At 39.2% G+C, this 23364-nt stretch overlaps 1 protein-coding gene across 4 annotated transcripts in view; it reads left to right on the top strand.

The window, feature by feature from the left end:
• The window catches only part of Slmb (beta-transducin repeat containing E3 ubiquitin protein ligase slmb), a 47128-nt gene that overhangs the window by 3350 nt on the left and 20414 nt on the right, over positions 1-23364 (top strand). The window contains exons 1-2 of one of the 4 annotated variants that reach the window (XM_071722292.1): positions 9544-9753; positions 9840-9982. The exons of 1 other annotated variant lie outside the window; for it this stretch is intronic. In XM_071722292.1, coding sequence (XP_071578393.1) covers positions 9857-9982 — 126 coding nt within the window. In that variant the 5' untranslated portion in view covers positions 9544-9753; positions 9840-9856. 2 more of the 4 variants (XM_071722294.1, XM_071722293.1) reach the window with 2 other exon arrangements.

The following is a 23364-nucleotide window of genomic DNA, read 5'->3' as shown; positions in this document are numbered from 1 at the left end:
AAAATCTATGACGTCACATGAACACGAAAACGCTTTGACAGCTTACTGCCGCGTATATTGGAACGGATTTACAGTGCTGCCAGTACTGCGAGTGAATAGCGAAACGCAGCCAAAATCATCTGTGGTCAAAGCGTTTTCGTGTTCATGTGACGTCATAGATTTTGTCGTCACTTCCTACTTTCATTACTGCGGCTCGCGAGGTGAGGCATTCGCAGTAAGAACATGGCGGCTATGGTGGCACCTTTGGAAGAATTGGTCCTTGTGGACCTGGAAGGCAACAACAAGAAATATACAGTAATCGTTAGTCACGAACAGTGATCGGCAAAAATTCTGTTTTTAGTAATGATATCGGCGGTTATTTTTAATTAATCAAAAATAAAAATTTTGAATGTTTTTAATTTTAATTAACAAAAAATTGGTAATTAATAAAATACTAAGCTCTAAATTTAAAATAATTATTAATTGATTGAAAATACAATACTCTGTCTGAAAAATTAATAAATAATCAGAAATATATTGCTCATAATTTAAAAATTGGCCATTATATAAAATAAATTGTCAATTTATAAACACGCGCAGAAAATTTCACTTTCACCTTCCGAAAACACGTTTGCCCTCGTAAAAATCATAACACGGCAGATAACCTGCCGAAACTCCGTTGGTCACATGGGTACCATAAACAGCGTTTACAATGTTAATAGCGAGTTCGCACAATATACAGGTTCCGAGATATTTGATTAGACCTATTTACCCCGTGGACGTTTTAGCCTCGGTCTCCCCTATATTAGTTGCAGTAGAAAAGAAACGATGACGTTAACTATACTAAATAATTTTTTCATACTGAAAATTCGTGTTTTTTGGGAAAATTTGCAATTATTAGATAAACTATAAACGTGCTTTGCACGCTCCCCCCCCTCAACCCCTTCCCCCCATATAACAATTATAATTTAATTATAATAATAATTATAAACAAATAATTATAAATTTTATGTGTTCATATACGTATTTTTCTTATTTATTCAGATATTTCTTGATATAAATAATTTTTAACGTTTCTAACTTGACGTTGGTTACCTAGAAAAACTTAATAACTGAATCAAATAATCTCACTCTAGATAAAGCAACATATATAATTTTCGTTGATTAAACACATCTTTTCTTCAATCACACCAACTTTATCAAACATTTAAGTTTGAGAATTATTGTTTTTTTTTTCACAAAATTATATTTTTTAATATAAATAAAGTTTAATTGTTTATTATCGACTTTCTTTGAATGTTTTTTCTGTTTTTCTTATTGCTTCTTTTAAAAACCTTATATGTACAAAAAAGGTTAAAATATAAAGTTTTAAAAATTCGCAAATATTTGAGTCCGCCATATTGGATTTATTTTTTGGAATTTTTAAAATTTGTTACAATATGCAAAATCTACACCAACAATACCACATATATACAAAAAGGTCTAAAAAAATATTGATAATAAAATACTTTTGAATCGGGGGATCACTTTTCGGGGGATCACATTGGATTTTTTTATAAGAAATTACATTAATAAGAGATTTTCAATTTTCCACCGAGTTGACTGGGAAGTACAAGTAGCGCTAGTAATACGCTTATGCTAAGCTATGCATTTCGTGCGATGGTTCTAATGCTAGCCACACACACTTTTCATAAAACGTTAACACGTTAACAGGTTTTGACCAATCGCGTATATCCGTCCCCTTCGTCTTGCCCAGTATCTCTGATTGTAATATTGTCAGTTACCTCATGTTCATACTTGTTTTTGCCAAAACAACTTGTTTCAGAGTCAAGGATAAAAAATTATTTTTATTTAATTGTTAATTTTTTGAAAAATTAAAAAAATTTTTTTTTAATTACTAATTTTTTTGAAAATTAAAAAATATATATTTGTTTTTTATTATTATTTTTTAGAAAATTAGAAATTATTTTTATTCAATTATTTATTTTTGAAAAATTAGTTATAATTCTCGATTTATTATTAAATTTTCTAAGAATTAAAAAATAATGTTAAACATTAATAATTTTTGTAAAAATAACCTTTTTTTGAAATTATTTACAAATTGTTAGGTAAATAAAAATAAGTTAAAAAAAATTTATTTTTTTGGCACTTAATATATTGTATTGTAAGGATGGCCGAAAATAATCGAGTGAGATAGAGGATGACTGGATAATAATGTATATTTAATGTACTGTGGTACAAAAGTATCTGCGGAGACGAACGTAGTTGCGACCGACTCCTGCTGAGGACTAGACGAGACTGACTTTGCACGGACTTGTTCGGACGTGCACGGCGACCGTTGAAACGCAGCTCGCGCCACACGATCCCTAGTTACTCTAGTTACTAAGCGCCCGATGCGCCACCTTCATACATCGCGACACTAGCGCGACTTTGCGCCATGAACATTAACCTATATATATATACCTAGGATTCTTACAGCTTCGGCCAGCCTGCAATTACATTCGCCTCGAATGTGTTATGAACAACATCATAAAATAAACGCAATACAAACTTCAGCAGTATAAACTTACGTGCTAATTTAAATACAATATAAAATTTGCGCGCTTAACTTATACACGCTCGCTGCTTACATCTAACGCAACTTAACATTTATGGAGAAAGGACTGGTTTAACTAAAGGTTTGAACTTATCGGGGGACAATATTGCATTATAGGGTCTAGGCGTTTCGTTAAACCCTGGAATATCCGTGATTACGTAACGATTCTTATTAAGAACCTTCGCTACTCGGTACGGACCTTTATACTTAGGTTTAAGTTTCTTACTTTCGCCAACTTTGGACTGTAAGTCCCGCACTAAGACGTAATCGCCTATTTTGTACTGTGATGGAGTCTTATGAGTTTTATCGTAGTACATCTTATTATATTTTCTAACCCGTTCAGTCGCTTCAATCGCTATATCTTGCGCTTTTCGACGTTCTTGCGCTAAGTCGTTATCTATTTTAGCTATCCCATCTAATAAACGTTTAACAATAATGTCTGAATGACCGTGTTGGTCGTATCCTAAAAGCAATTTAGAAGGGGTAGAACCTATAGAAGAATTAACCGTGTTGTTAACTACATATTGAATTTTTAACAAATGAGCTTTCCACTCGTATTGATCGTTTATTACCTTAGTTAGAGACGTTCTGAGGAATCTATTGGAACGTTCGGCTAGGCCATTAGCCCATGGTGAGGTTACTGCGACCTTCCTATGTTTAATATTTAATTTTTCGAGAAAAGCAAGAAATTCTCGCGAAGTAAAGGCCGTGCCTCTATCCGAAACTATCCCTTTAGGATTTCCGAATACATTAAAAAGGAAAATTAGCTTATCGCTGGTTTCTTTTGACGTCGTTGTCCGTGTGGGAAAATACCACGTGAATCGCGTAAATGCATCGACTATTACCAATATGTATTTATAATTATCTGACGTGGTCGGTAATGGACCGTAATGGTCTATGTGTATGGTTTCAAACGGTATCGAAGGAGCAGGTGTTAACTGCATTTCGCCTTCTCGCGAACATGTCGAGGAATTCGCAATTAAACACGTCATGCAAATGTCGATATAATCTCTTATTCTCTTGCGCATGGTGGGAAACCAATACGTCGCGTAAATACCTTCAAAGGTTTTGTCGAAACCGCAATGAGCCATGTCATCATGATAGACTCTGATAATAGCGTTAATCATTACTTCAGGAACTACGAAACGAGGACGGTCTTCATCTTTCCGGTAGACCAATCCATCTATGAGCTCAAATTTATCAAATTTATCGTTACTTTGGTATTCCAAATCGTTGGCAATTTGTTTGAGCTTCTCGTCTTGCAACTGCTTAAATTCAAGTTCTCTTTCTAGAGTCATAAAGTTTACATAGGCTACCTGCCTACTCAAAGCATCCACATGAGGCATTCGTTTCCCTGGTCTGTGAACTACTTTAAACCGATAGTTTTGCAACTGTAAAACCCATCTCGCAATCCTCGGGTTCAAATTCGCTTTGTTTACCGCGTACACGACCGCGTTACAATCCGTAACAATCGTAAAATCCTTTCCGTAAAGAAATACGTGAAACTTTCCAACCGCTCTTATTATTGCCAACATTTCAAGCTCGAAACTATGGTAGTTCGATTCGGCTTTATTAGTCGCTTGACTATGATACGCAATCGGAGCCCATTTCTTGTCATCTTGTTTTTGAAACAATATGGCTGCAAACCCATGCGAACTTGCATCCGTATGCAGCTCTGTTTCTGCTTCGGGGTTATATACTCGTAACACCGGATACGATGTTAGCTTCTGTTTGAGAGTGTCAAAAGCTTTAATATGTGCTTCTTCAAAAGTAAAATCGACTGATTTTTTAAGCAAGTTATACAACGGTTTTGCGATCAATGCGAAATCTTTAATGAACTTTCTGAAGTAGTTTACTAAGCCTAGGAACCGTTGTAGCTCATGCATGTTTCGCGGATAAGCATAAGCTTTAATCGCCTCTGTATGTCTTTGACTAATAGATATACCTGCGGGTGATACATCATACCCCAAAAATTCAATTCTTTTTCTAAGGAACTGACATTTCTCATAGTTTAATTGAAAGCCATTTTGTTTCAAAATCCAAAGCACTTTTTTAAGTGTTTCTAAATTCGCTTCGACAGTTTTAGACGGTATCATAATATCGTCAATGTACACAATCAGTTCATCCATAAGAGACTTGAGTTTTTTCTTTAACCGTTTCTGAAATTCAGCCGGTGATTCGCTCCAACCGAAAGGTAACACCGTTGATTCGTACTGACCGTCGGGGGTCGCGAAAGCGAAATATTTAGTATCGTCGGGGTGTACTTTTATCTGATAGAAACTATCCTTTAAATCTAATAACGTAAAAACCTCGTTATCCCCGAGTTCCGTGATACAATCCTCGATTGCGGGGAACGGACATTTTTGTTTCCACATCCTAGCGTTTAACGGCCGAAAATCGACGCATAATCTTAATTTGCCGTTCTTCCTTCGCACTAAAACGATACGCGCGCAATAGGGTGAAATACGTGGTTTAATAACACCGCGGGCTAAGAGATCGTCGATAATCTCTCGGACTTGTCTCTTTTCTTCATACGCTAAACGGCGCGGAGCATACGCATATATCGACGGATCACGCAAATTAACTCTAACCGCGTAACCATCATCAACGACAGGGATGTCAGCTTCCTCAACTTCCCGAATTACTTGTTTTAATTTCTCTTTTACGCCTTCACCGAAATCAATTTGGTAGTCTCTTTCCGTTTCAATGGCCGCACAAATATCTTTAGTCATGAAGTCTTCCGGGAAAAACTTAATGTCGCTGTCCTTCTGAGGATGCAATGACAATGTAACTTTATTTTCCATAAAATCGCGACCAATGACCAGATCGTACATGAAATTACCTTTATCTAAAATGTGCAAATTTATTTCGTATCTTTTATCGGGATAAGAATCCAGGATAATTGAAGCTCTGACAATACCCTTAACTGGAATTGGATAATCATTTAACGTAGAGAATTTACGCTTAGACTCTACAAACTCACTTGAATCGTACAAACTGAACTTTTTACAGATTTCGTCTTTTATAAACGATACTGGACTTCCAGTGTCCATCAATGCAGATAAATCACAACGCTTACCATTTAATTGCACAACCTTAACAATGGGGTCCTTAATTGGGATTACCGCCGCGTCCTGCTGCACCGTTGCGACTGTTGAGATCGGCACTTCCGAGATCTCTGCTGCTGAGGATTCAGGTGCAACCACATCAGACGCTGGAACATCGTTCTTGTCCTCAACCGCTGCTACTGCTGCAGGCTTTTCACCGGGAGTCGGGGGGTTCTTCTTCTTCCATTTAGGGCAATCCACTTTCCGATGCCCTTTGCCTTTACAGAAGAAACATGTGATCTCGGTGTCTTTACAGTCTTTTTGGTTGTGGTCCTTCTTTCCACATTTCTTGCAATTGGTAGCCTTGATGTCACTCGATTTGTGGGCATCAGACGATCTTTTTTCAAATGTACCAACGGCGGATGTTATCTGGCACATTTGATCGACGAATCGCTCGACTGACGTGGCAGGGATCGCTGCCGCTGTAGCCCTTAGCGACCTCTCGGAAATACCTCCGATTAGTAAATCCACTGTGTCTTGAACGGGTAAACCCTGGCTATGCATCAACGCCAACTTGTCTATAGCGTATTCCTGGAACGTTTCCTTAGATGGCGTCCATTTCCTTGCTTCAATCTTTTGCATGACTACGTAGAATGGAAATTTCCGCTCAAACATCTTGAGCAATGCTTGGCGACAGCCCGCCCATGAAGTTAATACCGGATCTGACTGCGTATCGTACCACTTCTTCGCCATTTTCGTTAATTTGCTCGAAGCCGCAAGCAATGTTACATCGTCGGCTACTCTATGGGCGAAAGCGACTTGATCGACTCGCTGTACCCATCGTTGCACATTTTCGTCGGTTCCCCCTCCGTATTCAGGAATCTGCGATGCCAATAGGTGAACTGCGTTGGCGGGAGAGACGGAACTCATGATCGAAAACCTGGAACTTTCCGTACTTCCGTGTGCGGCTGTTGACGGAACGTGCGATGGTGTTGCTGCGTTCTGCCATTCGGGGGGTGCCGGCGTGACATTATTCACTCGCTGCACATTACTTGAGATTTGTTGCAAGAACTGCTGCTGCTGCGTAGCGATTTGTCCCATTAATCGCTCAAAAACGTTGGTGAACGAAGATATGAGTTCGTTCTGTAATGGCGGCCGTTCCGTATTCGATGGCGCCTGCGTCGGATTAACCGTCGCGCCTCGATTTTCTATATTGGTGAACAGGTCGAACGGGCCGTTCCTTTCCAGATGTAGCATAATCGCATCGATTAGCTCGTCCCTCGATCCTGTGACGGGGAGACTATACTTCGAAGCTTCTTCCTGAAGCTGCACGTGCGTTAACTCGTCGAGTTGCTTGCGTTCCATTTTTCACCGGATCGCCACTACACGCGCGCACTACACTTCGAAAAACCGAACCTCGTGTCCTGAAACTCGTGTTTTGAGCCTCGTGTCTCCGAACCTCGCTTCCTTGAAGCTCGTTCCTGAGACGGTCCTGAGTCTCGTGTCCTTAACCCTCGTGTCCTTGAGCCTCGTGTCTCCGAGCCTCGCTTCCTTGAAGCTCGTTCCTGAGACGTTCCTGAAACCGTGTCCCGAGCCTCGCTTCTATGAGACTCGACGGCTTCACTGCCGCTCGCGGAACACTTCCGTTTCGTTACCGAAAAACCGATTCGCGCTGCCGTACACTAAAAACCGTGAGAACCGGGCTGAATCCCACTTCTGAGCTGTAAGGATGGCCGAAAATAATCGAGTGAGATAGAGGATGACTGGATAATAATGTATATTTAATGTACTGTGGTACAAAAGTATCTGCGGAGACGAACGTAGTTGCGACCGACTCCTGCTGAGGACTAGACGAGACTGACTTTGCACGGACTTGTTCGGACGTGCACGGCGACCGTTGAAACGCAGCTCGCGCCACACGATCCCTAGTTACTCTAGTTACTAAGCGCCCGATGCGCCACCTTCATACATCGCGACACTAGCGCGACTTTGCGCCATGAACATTAACCTATATATATATACCTAGGATTCTTACAGTATTTTGGCTTATTAATGCTTTGACATTCAAAAAATAAATAATGAAAATTTCTTTTTGCTGATCACTGGTCACGAAGATGCGGAAAAAGCCCGAAAAGGTTACTAAATTAATATAATAATAAATAATTTCCATATTTTTATAAATCTGAAAACTGGTTCTTTTTTATATATTTAGAACAGGTGCTTTTATCGTCGTGTCACGTCGTTATGGCTGCGTTTCTGTATTCACTGTAAGTACTGACGATGTGACGTCATTGAGCACAGCTGCAAGATCGTTCCGTAATTACTTCTGTTGCTTTTACCGCATATAAAGCCCCTTGCACAATGCCAGGCAACAGGCAATAGGAATAGGAAATAACCAAAAAATTGTTAATTACAACCTAAAAAATTTGAATGCTATGATTGGTTGGCAACAGACAATAGGCACAGAATTTCCAACGTGACGGAAACTCTGTGTCTATTGCCTGTATCACTGTTTATTCTGCATTTATACATGATTTCTGATTTCTATTCCCTGTTCTTATTGCCTGTTGCCTGACATTGTGCAAGGGGCTTTTCGCTGCAATAACGGAACGATATCCGCAGTACTGCGACTGTTGTTATGTATAAGAAAGAAATATACCCATCTTAGGCTGCGTTTCTCCTCGAGCTCAAGGAGAATAATCGACTGTGATTGGTCTATTTTCTTACGGCCTTACGATTATGGCTGCTTTCGGGGAGCGCGCTATTAGCGCTATTGCATCGTTCTATCTTTATCGCTCATCAGGTGTAAAACAAGGATAGAATATAAGCAAATAGCGCTAATAGCGCGCTTCCCGAATCCAGCCTATGACTAAAACTTTGTTACGTGCAAAGGCCTAAGGCTGAGTTTCCACTGAGCGCGTCACGCGTCGCGTTATCCATCGCGACCAATCAAAACATCTTATTTTATTACATTATTTGTGACGGAATGTTCAGATTGGTTAACAATACATGACGCGACCAATCAAAACATCCAATTTTATTACATTATTTGTGATGGGATGTTTGGATTGGTTAACGACAGACGACGCGTCGCGTCATCCGTCGCGACCAATCAAAACATCCCATTTTATTACATTACTTGTGACGGGAACAAAATGGGATGTTTTGATTGGTTTCAAGGCTCTGACAGACAGGACGCGTCAAGCGTCAAGCAGCGAGCAGCAACCAATCAGTGAGCCGATATTTTCTACGCCACTACTGATATTACCTCGCTGATTGGGTTGCTGCTCGCTGCTTGACGCTTGACGCGTCCTGTCTGTCAGAGCCTTAAGGTGCGATTTCACGATGACGCTCGACGCTGGATTCGAGCGTCAAATCTGGTCACGTGATAGATTCAGGCCCAGTTTCACAGTGGCCAGTTAGCTTAACTAGTAGTTAACTCTCACTCTCTGTCTCTTTCTAACCTCAAAGGTTAGAAAGAGACGGAGAGTGAGAATTAACTACTAGTTAAGCTAACTGGCCACTGTGAAACTGGGCCTCAGAGGGACGCGAAATATAACCTAACCACTGGATTGGCTGAAATGAGCGTCGAGTGTCAAAGCTAAACACAGTTTAGCTTTTTGACGCTCGAATCCAGCGTCGAGCGTCAAATCTGATCACGTGATAGATTCAGAGGGACGCGAAATATAACCTAACCACTGGATTGGCTGAAATGAGCGTCGATCGTCAAAGCTAAACACAGTTTAGCTTTTTGACGCTCGACGCTGGATTCGAGCGTCAAACAGCGCCAAAAAGCTAAACTGTGTTTAGCTTTGACACTCGACGCTCGAATTCAGCCAATCCAGTGGTTAGGTTATATTTCGCGTCCCTCTGAATCTATCACGTGACCAGATTTGACGCTCGACGCTCATTTTCAGCGAGCAAAAACCTTCAAATATAATATATTTTATTTATATACATATATAAATTTACTTATATAATATAAATAAGTAAAAAATATTATTTCTAGGGTCACGTGGTTTCGCTTTGACGCTAGCGTCAAGAAATAAAGCTGAATTTATTCAACATCCAGCGTTGACGCTGAATCGTCGTTGATCGTCTCAGTACAATCAAAAATAGGCTTCGAAATACGTAAAATATTAATTATTTTCAAGTAATATCTTCAAGTAATAATATTTTACGAATATATATATAAATAAAAAATATTATTTCTAAAGATTTTTGCTCACTGAAGATGAGCGTCGAGCCGATCGAGCGTCAACGTGAAAAGGCACCTTTAGGGTCTCTAATTTCAGTGGATGGCGGCAGCGGCAGCGGCAGCAGCAGCAGCAGCAGCAGCAGCGGCAGGCGACGACAGGTGGTAGGTGGCAATTAGTTCGCTCTACGGCTACGGTGCTCCACAGTTTACGGTCTTCTTACCGTGGTTCGCTCGTTCGCTCGGACTCCGTTCTCCGACTACTCCGAGTCCGCACCTCGGAGCAGTCGATTCGGAACAGTGTGTTGGGAGGCGTTATCCAGCGTTATCGCTCACGCCGACGTATTGTATGTACATACATATGTACATACATAACGCTAAAGCGCCACGTTCCATCCGCATCGCCGCTGTCGCCGCCACTGCCGTTTGGCCAATTGCAGGATTCCGCTCGCGAGCGTGACCGCGTGGTTTCAGCGGTACATACATGAACTGTATGTAGTGTATGTACAGTCAGTCCAGTGTACAGTACGTTCGCGCATTCTCGAGTCGTCAAATCTCGAGACTCGAGTTACGTTTCGCGACCGGTCAGCGGTCACCGTCTCTGTTCGTCGGTTCGTCGCTCGTTTACTCACCACTCGGCAGTTCGGCAGAGTTCGCGCTACAAACACACTCGGGGGATTGCAATTTCTCATCCCTTCTCCTCGCTGTCGAAGAAAAGGGGATAACCGTCATGCTGATGATATCGTGCGAACTACATTTATAGCGTTCATCCGCAACCCGCAGAGGAAAGAGGATTAACAGAGCCGCCTGGAACGGATAATCGGTACCACACACGCGTACCACGTACCAGCCAAGTGACATAGTTTATACGCGCGAGCTATTGTGCTTTGGTATATAGAAATGTTGCTCCGCCGACTCCCTGCGATGTACGGCGTGGACTCGTAGCGAGCAGTAGCGACCATCGTCATCGCTGCCGTCGTCGTTGGCGTTAACGCCAGTCGCATCCACGTCCCGGCGTGTTCTCTCTCTCTCTCTCTCTCTCTCTCTCTCTCTCTCTCTCTCTCGCTATCTATCTCTCTGTCTATCTCTCTCCATCTCTACCTATCTACCTCTCTGTCTCTCCCTCTGTCGCTGGCGCGACATCCCGACATCCCGTCGACCCAGCCACTCTCGCGACCGCCCCCGTGGCAGAATCCCGTCTCGCCTATTCGCGCTACCACGGCGCGCACGGTGCGCGCAGGTAACGGAGTTACTGCACGAGTAGGATGATCAACATGGAAACGGACAAGATTATCGACGACGCGAATGCAAGTCTGCAGGTGAGTGAGAGCGCGGTTCGCGGAGTCGTAGGTCGTAGTTGTCCTCTCGTCTCGCACGAAGAGAAGGGAAAAAGAAAAACTACCGCCATCTTATGCCCCCTCGCGACCGACCGAATCGTCGGTCATCGCACGTCACACGTGTCCTGCTCCGAGTCGGAGCTCCGACACTTCGCGTTGCACGGTTTCGAAGTTCCGAGGTCTGGAAGGCCAGAGGAGCCGCGAATAGGTTATGCTTTTCAAACCGCGACGACTCCGTCCGCTGTGCGTCAAACGCGTGTTCGGCGTCGCATGACAGTCGTCGTCGTCGCCCCGACGGAGCGAGCGCGTCTCCGTCTTACGTCACGATCGGCTGCCGCGCGCGGAGCTTTCGGGGTTATGGTTCCCGTCCGCTTCATTTCGCACCTCCCTCTCCACTCCGAGGAAATCTGAGCGGCACTCTAACTTCGTTTCCCTTTAAACGCGAAAGACGCCGATGGTAGCTATGGCAGAGGGCCACCTACATGTCCCTGAACGTTTACGCGTCGGTCGACGAAGAGTGACAAGTGTGACGACGATGATAAGACTTTATCATCGTCGTCGTCGTCATCTCGCGCGTAACGGGTGTCCATGGACGCAATCGTACCCTCCGCGGAGCTCTCCTCTCGAGAAAGAACCGGAGGGGTTCTTAGTCAAATCGCATGCGGATTCTTGGCGCGATGCCTTTTATAGGTCGTCGTCGCGATCGCACGACCGCAGTTCGCGGTATGACGTATACACCGGTAGGTAGGTGTTACAAATGTTTTGACACTCATTAGACGGCCGTTTTCCTTTTCGTACCGAACGTACGGCGTATCGCCGACTGGTTCTCGTCTCGTCGAGGAAAAATAGCCAATCACGCCCCGAAACTCGGGTGACTCTGCATTTTACGTTTATGTTCATTTAAATATCATACTATATTCGAATCGATTTTACGTTTTCTTTTCTTCATGGGGGGGGGGGACCACATATGTATACTTAGAAAGATAGCGATTTCTAAACACGCTTCTTTTGCACGGTTGGCTTTTAACCCGCGCCTTCCTCCCGAGAAGGCGATTGAACTTGTCTGCGTTCCTTTTTTAGCCTTTCAACACCTCTCCCCTCACACACCGAAACAAGATGGATGGTTATTTATTTTCGAGATAGAGATATACATATGTATGTACAGAATGACAATCAGGAAATCGCTAAAACTAAATAGCTGTTATTTTGCAACGAGTGGGCAGAATGATGTGAATTAATTGACTGAATGCTATATTATAGAAGAAACATATTTTTTAAATAAGCATTCTATTATAATATTTACTTTTACATATCTATATATGTAAAAGTAAATATAATAAAAAGACCAATAATTCGGCTGCAATGGTTGTACGCTATAAATGATACATGTTTTCTAAACGATGATAATTATCTAAAAATCTAAACTTGCAAGATAATCGAGGTGCTTTTGAAAACTATTAAATACATTTTCTAACATTAATAATTGTAATTGTGCCTTCGAAGAATATTGCAGATAATTTCCTTTCATAGAAATAACCACTCATATCGAGATCTTCCGAACATATATTACTGACAATGAGCCACGCAATCATCCAAATTTTATTACGTTTATTTTTACAAGTTGACATACATTTGTTTTGCACTATATGCTAAGAAGAATAACGAGTTTCTTCCAGAATAATGTTCAATTCGTTTTAATGTTTTATTCTATCTATTTATTAAACATTTATTAAAATAACAGCTATTCAGTTTCATTGTCAGCAACTTTTCGACTGTCGTTTGTTCTATAAATCGAGATGGATATATGTAATATATGTATATTCATTGGATGCAAAAAACGCTGAAGAGTGCAAGTGAAACAGACAGACCTAGAGACGCGAGAGGAAATACACAGCTAGAGAAGGAATAGACCCGACAATGTCTCGCGGGCGACACGTCGCGCGCTTCCGACTAGCTCAGATCCGATTGTCCTGTGAATCAGGTCGCTGCAAAATCGATATTTCAGTTGTAATCGATACGCGATTCGCCCCTTTGTTCTTTTCGGTTTGATTTGTGACTTGACGGACTTAATTACACCATTCTTACCTGCGTTTCTCACTTTTCCGCAGAAAAACATCAACGATGACACTCGAGACTTGACAGTCACGTCTTCTGAGTCACGTTTATTCGATCAAGTTGTCAACTTGTTTCTGCCCTGTACGAAACCAAATTCATCCATTTATGCGCGGACAATCCTCACACAAGTCTTCTCTATCCCGTTTAGCCATCATTTTAATTTTATTTATTACAAAAAGGAAAGACACACGGATATTTACTTTAGTCCGATTATTACCTTCTATCGTTCAAAAGTATCTTCCCTATTTGCTTTTTGTTTGACAGAGAACGTCAATTCGACGTTTATTTCTTGCTTTGATCGTCCTCCGAACGTCCACTCGCACGTTTCAATCCTGCGTCGCTCGCTTTTCGCAATTTACGACAGATTACGACGATCCAACCGCTCGCAATTAATTCATGCAGCGCAACAATGCGTCGACGTTGTTGCACGCGCACGCGATAGCGGCCCGCAAGCGTGTGGCTCGAACGGACCGAGCGGACCGAGCCTCGATAACAGTCGTTACTCCGTGCGTAATTACGCACGTTGGTTACGACGCGACACGACGGAAGTGCACCTATGACTTCTTATCCCGCGCTCGGACGATGGTCCTTCCTACGCTTGTTGTGTTCGTAAATCATGTATCGCTCTAAACGAGTCTGCCACGCACCGCACGCTCGCGTATCCCACCGCTATGGAAAAATCCATCACGAGAGAGACTTCATTCTGCGAATGGAGAAAAAGATAGACAGGAGATGACGAACAATTCGAACGATACATATTTATAACTAGCTTTGAAATATTCCCTTAAAAAAATATATATATACATATATATACAATCAATTGAGAGAAAACGCCATTATGTATGTGAAGTTGGCGTTTCATTTTATGGAAACTCACAAACTATTAAGGTAGTCCTTTCGCAGCACCTAGTCAAGTAACAGTCCGTCATGAGGTAATTGAAAACAAACATATTGCAATATCCCAATAATTATAATAATATAAAATATGATTTTACACGCACGATTTAATCGTATTTAATTATTTACTAATTTAAAAAATATCACAATAGTAGTGCGGTTGGACTCGATTTAGGTTAGGTCAGACATGACGGCACGACTAAAGCAATATGCGATTGGATCCACTACTTATTTAACCTCATATATCAGAGCAAAACATTCGACAAGCCCTTATTTTCAAGGTACGTACGAAATCCGGAAACTTCAGGGAATATTTTAAGACATTAATGATGTATTCATCTGGTCGCTAAGTACATGTATTATTCGTTGAAAACCTCGGCCGTGGCGATTTGCATCATTCTATCTTTCTCGTTCATTAGATGTAAACAAGGATAGAATGACAATAGCACGAACGCACATTTAGAATGACTTATTTCTTCACAGAGAGAATTTTATATTAAATTTTACCATGCTGCCGCACCAACTGCGGACCATCAAGACGTACAAGTTTAAATGCTATAGTCTTATAGTAAAATTACTATGTCCATAGCATTTAATGCTACGATCATAGCATTCAATGCTATAATGCTATATCGTAGCATTAAATGCTATGGACATAGTAATTTTACTATAAGACTATAGCATTTAAACTTGTGCGTCTTGATGGTCCGCAGTTGGTGCGGCAGCATAGTAAAATTTAATATAAAATTCTCTTCGTGTTGTAAAGTGTCGATAACCTCACCTGATTTTTCGTACACCTGCCCCTTATTACTGTATATTTAACATATATCAAATTTAGGTACCTATCTAATACTTATTCTCATGAAAGGACTACTTTAAGAGTTCTGGCTTCCTTTTCAATAGTTGTAGAGTTCCTGATAGGTTCAACAAATGGTTCTGACCATTATCCCTTAGCTGGCACACTTCACCAGAATCACATAGCTGGCACACTAAGGCCGTTTCAGACCCCACCACTAAAATGCTTGCTGCGAGGAAGCTATTGATTTTTTTTACTTAAAAAAATTCCAATATAGTCTTTGAATGTTGTTTTAACAAATGTCATAGGTCATTTTGATAAAATGTAATATTAAGTATGAAAAAAATTGGAGAACGTAAAAGAAAACGAAAAAATGACTGTTTTCACTCAAGAATTCATAACTCTTATCTTTTAACTCTTCCATTTTTTTTAAGTACCATTTTCGTACTATAGAGGGGTTTAAATTAGAGCTGAACTAGGCTGAGGCGTTTAATACCCTACAGTGCCAGCTAAGGGTTAAGGCCAAAAAACGTGTCAGTACACGGAGATAATTTTCTCTTAAAATTTACCCTGAAATCACGGTAGTTGTGGGACAACATGTACCACCAAGAATTTTATGCGAGCTATTCTGATTAATATCTACCATAATAAAAAATATTAATATCTATTACATTAAAATATAAAATATGTTTGATTAATTTTACTAAAATATATCTAGGAAATTTCAATAATTTTTCAAAATTTACCAATTTGCTTGGTAATTTTTATCACATTGTTTGTAAAATGTCTTTTATATATTTTAAAAATTCCTTGGTTGCCAAGTTGTCCCAAGTTTGTAGTGAATTAAGGGTGAATTAAGGGTAAAATATAACAAAAAATTCTCTCCGTGTACAAACTGAGACGCTAGGTTCACGCAGCGTCTCACTTTGTCCTGCGAAAGTTTCCGGTACAGTATTTGTCATATTTTAAAAGATCTATAGTTCTACATGAGTTCAAGGAAGAGTTCTGGCGATAAACATTGTTTTTTTTTATTTTTAAATAATTTTTATTGTTCGAGAAAATTGCATTTACACGGAGAAAAATCGTTAGTAAACGTTACATAGTTGCTAAGTAAAATTTACTAAAAAAGTTGAGCTGGACTGGCTAAGCTGTATTTACCAACAGGGTTAGGTAAAAATTACCGAACGAATTGATAATTTTTACTTGATTAGTTAAGCTGCAGTAGTTAGATAAATTCTACTCAACTGTATAAGTAGGATTTACAAATTTTGATACGGTAATATAATATTGAACAATTATAATACTTGCAAATAATAATTATGTTTAAAAAAATTTATTTGTATGTTCATACAAGAAGAATATATTTAAAAAATTAAATATTATTTAGATATAATTATTAAAATAGGTAAGTTCCACTGCTTCAGAAGATTTTTCACAAAGTCATCTGCCATTGTAATGTTTTTCTCTGACTTTGCGCAGTTGAACTGTTTTAATGCTTGGGACGATTTATTGCAGCTGCGACGATTGAACTTTTCTCGCTCGTACTGTTATCGCGTTTCGCTCATGTTACCGCGGTCGCATTGGCAACGCAGCGCGTAAAGGTTAAGGTGTGTTAAGCCCGGTCTACATAGGCCGCAGTTCGCAAAACGCAAGACACACGCACAGTCCACATGTCAATCTAACCTCTATACACAGAGAGGTTAGATTGACACGTAGACTGTGCGTGTGTTTTGCGTTTTGCGAACTGCGGCCTATGTAGACCGGGCTTTAGCGCCGCGGCGTTGCGTACCCCAAAAGTTTAGGCCTATCCATTAGAGCTGAGTCTTTATTTATTTCTTAGTTTGACCATAGCAAGTTAAAATTATCATGACATTCAATTGAATTTTGTCTTATACTAGGTATTATTATTGCTGAGTAATATTTGCTTAACTTGCTAGGTAAATTTTACTCAACAGTAGTTCCGGCGATTTTTACTTAATATATTTGGTAAATTTTGCTTAATTTATCAGTTACATTTTACTTAACTCAAATTCTGCAAAATTTGCTTAGCGAACTTAAGTAAAATTTGCTAACAATTTTTCTCCGTGTACGGGTGTATGGGTGAGACGCTGGCCGATTTTCGACGATTGTGTGAGCTCTATTATAATTCTCGTATAGTTTTGAACGTGTCCTAACGTTTTCCAAAGAGTTTTAATAATAAAAATTATTTGATTATTTAAAAAAATATATTTTTTTTTTCGAGAAAGCCGCATTTACGGGTTGAAATGCTGGCCGATTTTCGACAATTCTGTGAGTTCTATTATAATTCTCGTGTAGTTCTGAACGTGTCCTAACGTTTTCCAAACAGTTCTAATGATTAAAGTTATTTGTTTATTTTTTAAATAATTTTTATCATTAGAACTCTTTGGAAGAGTTAGGACACGTTCAGAACTACATCAGAATTATAATAGAACTCACAGAATTGTCAAAAATCGGCCAGCGTTTCTCCCATTTCTCGGGCGATAAAAATTCTTTAAAAATAAAAAAACAATGTTTATTGCGAGAACTCATGTAGAACTATAGATCTTTTAAAATCTGACAAATACTGTACCGGAAACTTTCGCAGGACAAAGTGAAACGCTGCTCTGAGAAAAATAAAGATGGAAATAACCCACTTTGGGGCCCATGATTACGCGTAACTAAAAATCGTAATTAGCGATTCTATCTATTTCAAAGATTTTTAAGTTATACTAGTCAATTCTCTCAATTAGTTCTGTCGATATTCAGTTACGCAAAAATAATTTTCACGAAGTTCGGCCTTCGCTATAGGATCCCCTTAAGGGGCTGCTGGAGTGACGGCCGAACTTCCTCGATGTCGATAATGTCAACATTTCTAATTTTGTTTTTCCTATATATTCGAATATTTGTTTTCAATTTCGGTCGGACTCTAGTTAGAATATTAGAGATATATGATATGGAAAGTATACAAGATACATGGGACAGGATACAGAATATATAGGAATATATATATCCCGAAACAGTGTTTTGAAAATTGATACCTGAAATATCTCGGAGATTAGCGAACCAATTTGCATGAAATTTTTTACAGCTACTATCAATACAATAATCTAGTTCTTATCATAGGATTTTTTCGATTTATGGCTTAGATTTTTTTATAGGTAAATAAAAAACCGATTTTTAGGTCAAGAATCGCATTTTTTGCTACGAATCGCTGTCATTTAAAAAAAATCAATATTTTTTTGTTTTTTGTTTTACATAAGAGGGAGCGGACGTATCTCTGATGCCATAAACGCCGTTTTTACAAACACCGTTTGGGAAAATAACTGCCAAGACCTTTATTTTTGATATTTTTTATTGAAATGTTCGGGAGATATTCTCAAAAGATTGCTCTACAAGACATGTATTTTTATTTAAAAAAAAAAAAATTTACCTACAATAAAAATTCATTAATTTCAACGTAGGCCTGTCAAAGGTATGTAACCCCTTAAAGTATTAAAGGGGGATTCTTAAGGGGAGAAAAATTCGGGCTACAGGTACCAAATATTGAATCTTTAGAAATCACGGAGGGCAACAACAATCGATTAGATTTTCTATGGATGATTACCTCTATTATAGATATTACACTGAGAGCCGAAAAACAGTAATAATTCCTGTATTTTTGCTCACTCTCAACTTTTAATCTTTCTTACAGTAACCATTACGCACTACTACAGTAAACATTCTCCCAGTAACCGCACTGTAAAAAATTTTTGTAAAATTACAACTATTATAGTGGGTAATTTTGAGACCCACTATAATAGTTGTAATTTTACAAAATTACAGTACGGAAGGAAAAAGTAATTTTGTATTACAATTACACAAATTAAAAATGTGTGGAAATTTACACCTATTATAGTGGGTCTCAAAATTACCCACTATAATAGTTGTAATTTTACAAAATTTTTTTACAGTGCGGTACGGATTTCACAGTAACCATTACGATAAAGACCAGTAATAATTTCGGTGCAATATTTTAACGGAAAAAAAAAGAATTTTTTTCTTTTTTTATTTTCAAATAGTACTTATTTTGGTACCTATTAACGAGCTTGTAAAGCACGCCACGAACCCATGTGGCACCTCGTTTTGCGTGGAAAGTGTATGCGTGAACTATTTTGACATATATATTAGTCATTTATGCCTTCCAATACTCAAAATAGCTGCTATATTTTCCAAACTTTTTTTTGTTAATAACTTTTTAACGAATAACGAGCGACGGCTAAAACCTTCTGAAGGTCACTCGGGGTCATGACCTTGACAACATATATCAAGGTCATTGAAATCGGTGAGGTCGCCTTTAATCCGAAGTTTTACCCTTATTTTTTCTAATATTTTTATAGTTTAATTTGTATTCGTGGTTTCGCATATATTCTATTTTATTAATTAAAATTACGCACAGTTTTACAATATTTGAAAACACATTGACGGGGGGGAGACGGGATTCGAACCTAAGATTCCGGAATGACAGTCTAATACGCTAACGCTGAGCTAACAATCTATTCTACAATAACTATTATGAATCTCATATATCTCTCTGAACTGCTCTGAACTCGCGTAATAGAACGAATATGGAGAGCCAACAGTAATGGTTACAGAATCGCACATGATTGAATAATGGATAACTTCTCAGTAATTATTTCTCTTCTATTATTTCTTTCAGACAGTATCGCTTACGATCTTAATCTTTAGATATTACTGTGTTTTTCAGCAGATATTTTTTTTTTTTTTTAAGTAAGCATCTGTGTATTGAGATTAAAAGTTGAGAATGAACGAAAATTCAGAGACTGTTACTGTTTTTCGGCTCACAGTGTATAAACTACTTTAGCCGTGCGTGCGCGTGTGCGTGTGTGTGCGCGTGTGCGCGAGTGTGCGTGTGTAACGGTAGCGAATTTCACCATTTCGCTGAAGTAGTGTAGATTTTTCCATTGCTCGCATTCTTCATCTTCCCATCTGCGGGACAGACATTCATTCGTATCGGCGAAAGGTAATAAATAACCAGGGAAGTCACGGCCTCGCGCGTGACTTTTGCGTAATGACGCGTGTATGTAAAATCCGCGTATGCACGGCCGCGAAAGCAATGTCACACGAGAGGAGTATTCCTTTTTAGGTATCGCTCATGACGGGACTTAAATTTTTGTCGCGTGTACTTTTGAATACGCTAAGCTTTTGTTACCTACACTTTTGGATGCGCAAAACTTATATCGCGTATACACTTTTGAACGCGTATTCCTTTTTAAGGCATTCACGTGTTTGTTCGAGCCGAAAGGAAAGATGCCTCCGAAACGTGTCGTGTCTGATCCTAAAACTTCACGATATGGGATCATCGGTGAACTCGGCGAAATCGATCTTTTTTCATCACGTTTGAACAATTTTTATTTTTCTCAGGTAAAAATTTTCAAGCTTATCCTTCTCGGACTTGTTGAAATTTCACTTCTAAATCACGTCCGGCACAATCCCACGCTGTGAGGTATTCGTGCTGTAGAGGTTCTATATAATTCGAAGAGCTTAAAGTATCGCGATAACTGACTGTTTTTCAGCATCTGCTAAGGTTATATTATCAGTTCTTTTCAAATGAAACTTGATAAGAAGTTTTGGAATTTTCGGTACCTGTTTCAGGGTAAATGTTTTAGGCTCACAATCAGTTATTTGTGCGATGCGTAAGACCATTGTTAATTTGAATGTTCCTTTTACGCTTTCTAGCGTCGTGAAGCCGCCCGGCTTCTCTTAGACCTTCAGAAGTTGTCGACCTCTTTGTGCCAGAATAGATGAACGAATATGCGGAGCAAAAACTTTTTTTGTGATTTATTCCGCGAAATCGTATATTTCGGTCTTGCAGCATTACTTCCCCTTGTAGTCTTTGCGCAATACCCCCTCCCCGTGGTCACTAAGAGGTTCCCGTAATTTGAGGGTGTTTCTTTATGTTTTCGGGGGTGGGGAATTCAATTCTATTAGTTTTTTTTACCTAGCTCCGCGCAGTTATTTGTTAATAACAATTTTATGTTGAAAAATCCACTTTTAGAAGAGACAATGCGAGTTACAAAAAAATGTGTGAACAAAAGTTTTCCTTCTTTTTCTAACGAAGAAGTTTTTGAATTTTTCAAATCCGACGAGTAGTTTCGGAGATACGAGCAACAGAGCGACAGGCGGTGGGAGCGAGCACCCGTGGTGGGGCGAAAAACTGAAGAAAATATGCATGCATATTTTGAGTTGCAATTATGTATCTGTACTCACCTTTTTTGGGACTCGAAAAATGAAATTCCAGATACATTATTTTTGCATTTCGCATCAAGAAAAGGTGAAAAAGAAATATAAACACATCATTGAATAAAAATTACTCAATTTTTTTTGTTGGATTCTCACATTTTTCTGATGCAGAACAACCACAATAAAATATACAAGGTGCATTATTGACCCTACAGATACACATATTGCGTGAGCATACTTTGCAAGTACAAAGAGGAACAAGCTCAGATACAGGGGGGGATCAATTTATTTGGTAATTTCGGTTTCAAAGCTCCGTCTACCTCACGACATCCAAATAATTCAGGATTCAATTTAAAACGTACTTCTTCGTTAGAAAGAGAGGGAAAACTTTTGTTTAACACATTTTTTTGCAACTCGCATTGTCTCTTCTAAAAATTGATTTTTTTAACTTAAAATTGTTATTAACAAATAACTGCGCGGAGCTAGGTGAAAAAAACCAATAGAATTGAATTCCCCACCCCCAAAAACATAAAGAAACACCATCAAATTGCGGGGACCTCTTAGTGACCACGGCGAGGGGGTATTGCGCAAAGACTATATTGTGAACATGTTTAAAGATCAAACCCATTTAAGGGGAGAAAACTAAGTAGAAGCACGAAAATAAGCGATTTTTGAACAATTTTTTTAGAGGTGATAAAATAATCGCATCAATTTCAACTTTTGGCATACTTTAATTATAGGTGTCAAGCACTGAAAAAAAAAATTTTTTTTTACAAAAGAAAATGGCGGCGTTACAGGTTTCACAATTTGGCGTCTTTTGCGCGAGATGGAAAAAGGCTGCCATCGTCACGTTTTTTGTAGCGGTCTGAAACAAAAAACCAAAAAATTTTTCGATTACTTATGAGTTTAGACGAAGGATATACCTATAAGATTACAAAAAAGTGCAAAATTAAAAATTTGGTAGGCATTTTAATCAAAAATTCAAATTTTCGACTATTTTTTCGACACTTTTTACCCCAAAAAAGTAATTTATTTACGCGATATCCTTACAACTTTAGGTATATCTTTTCGATAATATTATAGACTAAAACCTCCCCAAATTTCAGCCCGATCGATCAACAACTTTTTGAGCTACAGTGGCAGCAGTTTTTGAAAATGCAGTTTCGAGATAATCGCGTTTAAAGTTTTAATACGATAAAACTATTAGTTTTAGTGACTTACCGCTCAATCAGCAATTCCAGGCCCATACAATAGTCCTTCAGCTTCCTCGAAAAGTTGATTATTTTCCAGTTGGAGTTGTTTTCGGGCTGTACGAGCTTTTTTTGTGTCGGAAAGGCTCATTCTGTTCTGCCTCGTTATCCGCGCCTCATCGGTTTTTTCGGCGAAAGCTTTGGATTGGGTGCCAACAATGATTCCCAGTGTGTTCATTATTCGCAGGATGGAAGTATAGCCTTCATTAAACACTCTGGCAGCAATGTAGGCTGAGATCTCGATAATTTTCACTCCAGAATGAACGTGTTTTGGAGCTAATCGCCAAATTGTGGAGTTAAAACTTTCATTCGCATTTTGTGTATGGCCACCCAAGCATCTTTCTAGTAAATTTTCTCTGCTCAAATCTTCATAAATTGGCAGAAGATGCTGTTTCATTTCTTCATGAAGTAATGGTCCCAAGCGCTTCAGGTACGCTCCCGGCGTTCCAGGTGCGTCTCGACAATGGGCGATAGCTCCGTAAATATTTCGAATTTCGACTTCTTCTTTTGCCAGAATACTCTCAAGATGTTATACTTTCGAAATATTAAATTTAAAAAAAATTCGATTTTTTTGACCATTTTACTTAGTTATCTCCCCTTAAAAGATCAACATGGAATTTCGTCAGAACACATCTATGAACAATACATTTAAAATGTATTGCGGGCGTTAAAGTGAATTTAAACAGTTATGCACGTTATTAAAAGGAAAAAGAAGTATTATATGCATTTCTGCGTGGTATGTGTGCGCGTGCGTGCGCGTGTGTGTGTGTGTGTCGTGTGTGTGAGCGTGCGCGCGCGTGGGTGTGTGTGCGTGTGCCTGTGTGTGTGTGTGTGTGTGTAATTAATTAATTTAAAAAAAATTAAAAAATTTTTGAAAATTTCGAGATACGATAGATTTCACAATACGATAGT

The sequence above is a fragment of the Temnothorax nylanderi genome, unplaced genomic scaffold, assembly GCF_030848795.1.
Source record: "Temnothorax nylanderi isolate EJ_2023f unplaced genomic scaffold, tnyl_v1.0 TNYL_tig0474_pilon, whole genome shotgun sequence".
Taxonomy (NCBI): Eukaryota; Metazoa; Arthropoda; class Insecta; order Hymenoptera; family Formicidae; genus Temnothorax; species Temnothorax nylanderi.
The sequence above is the reverse complement of the archived record's forward strand: the minus strand, read 5'-3'. Positions and strand labels throughout refer to the sequence as shown.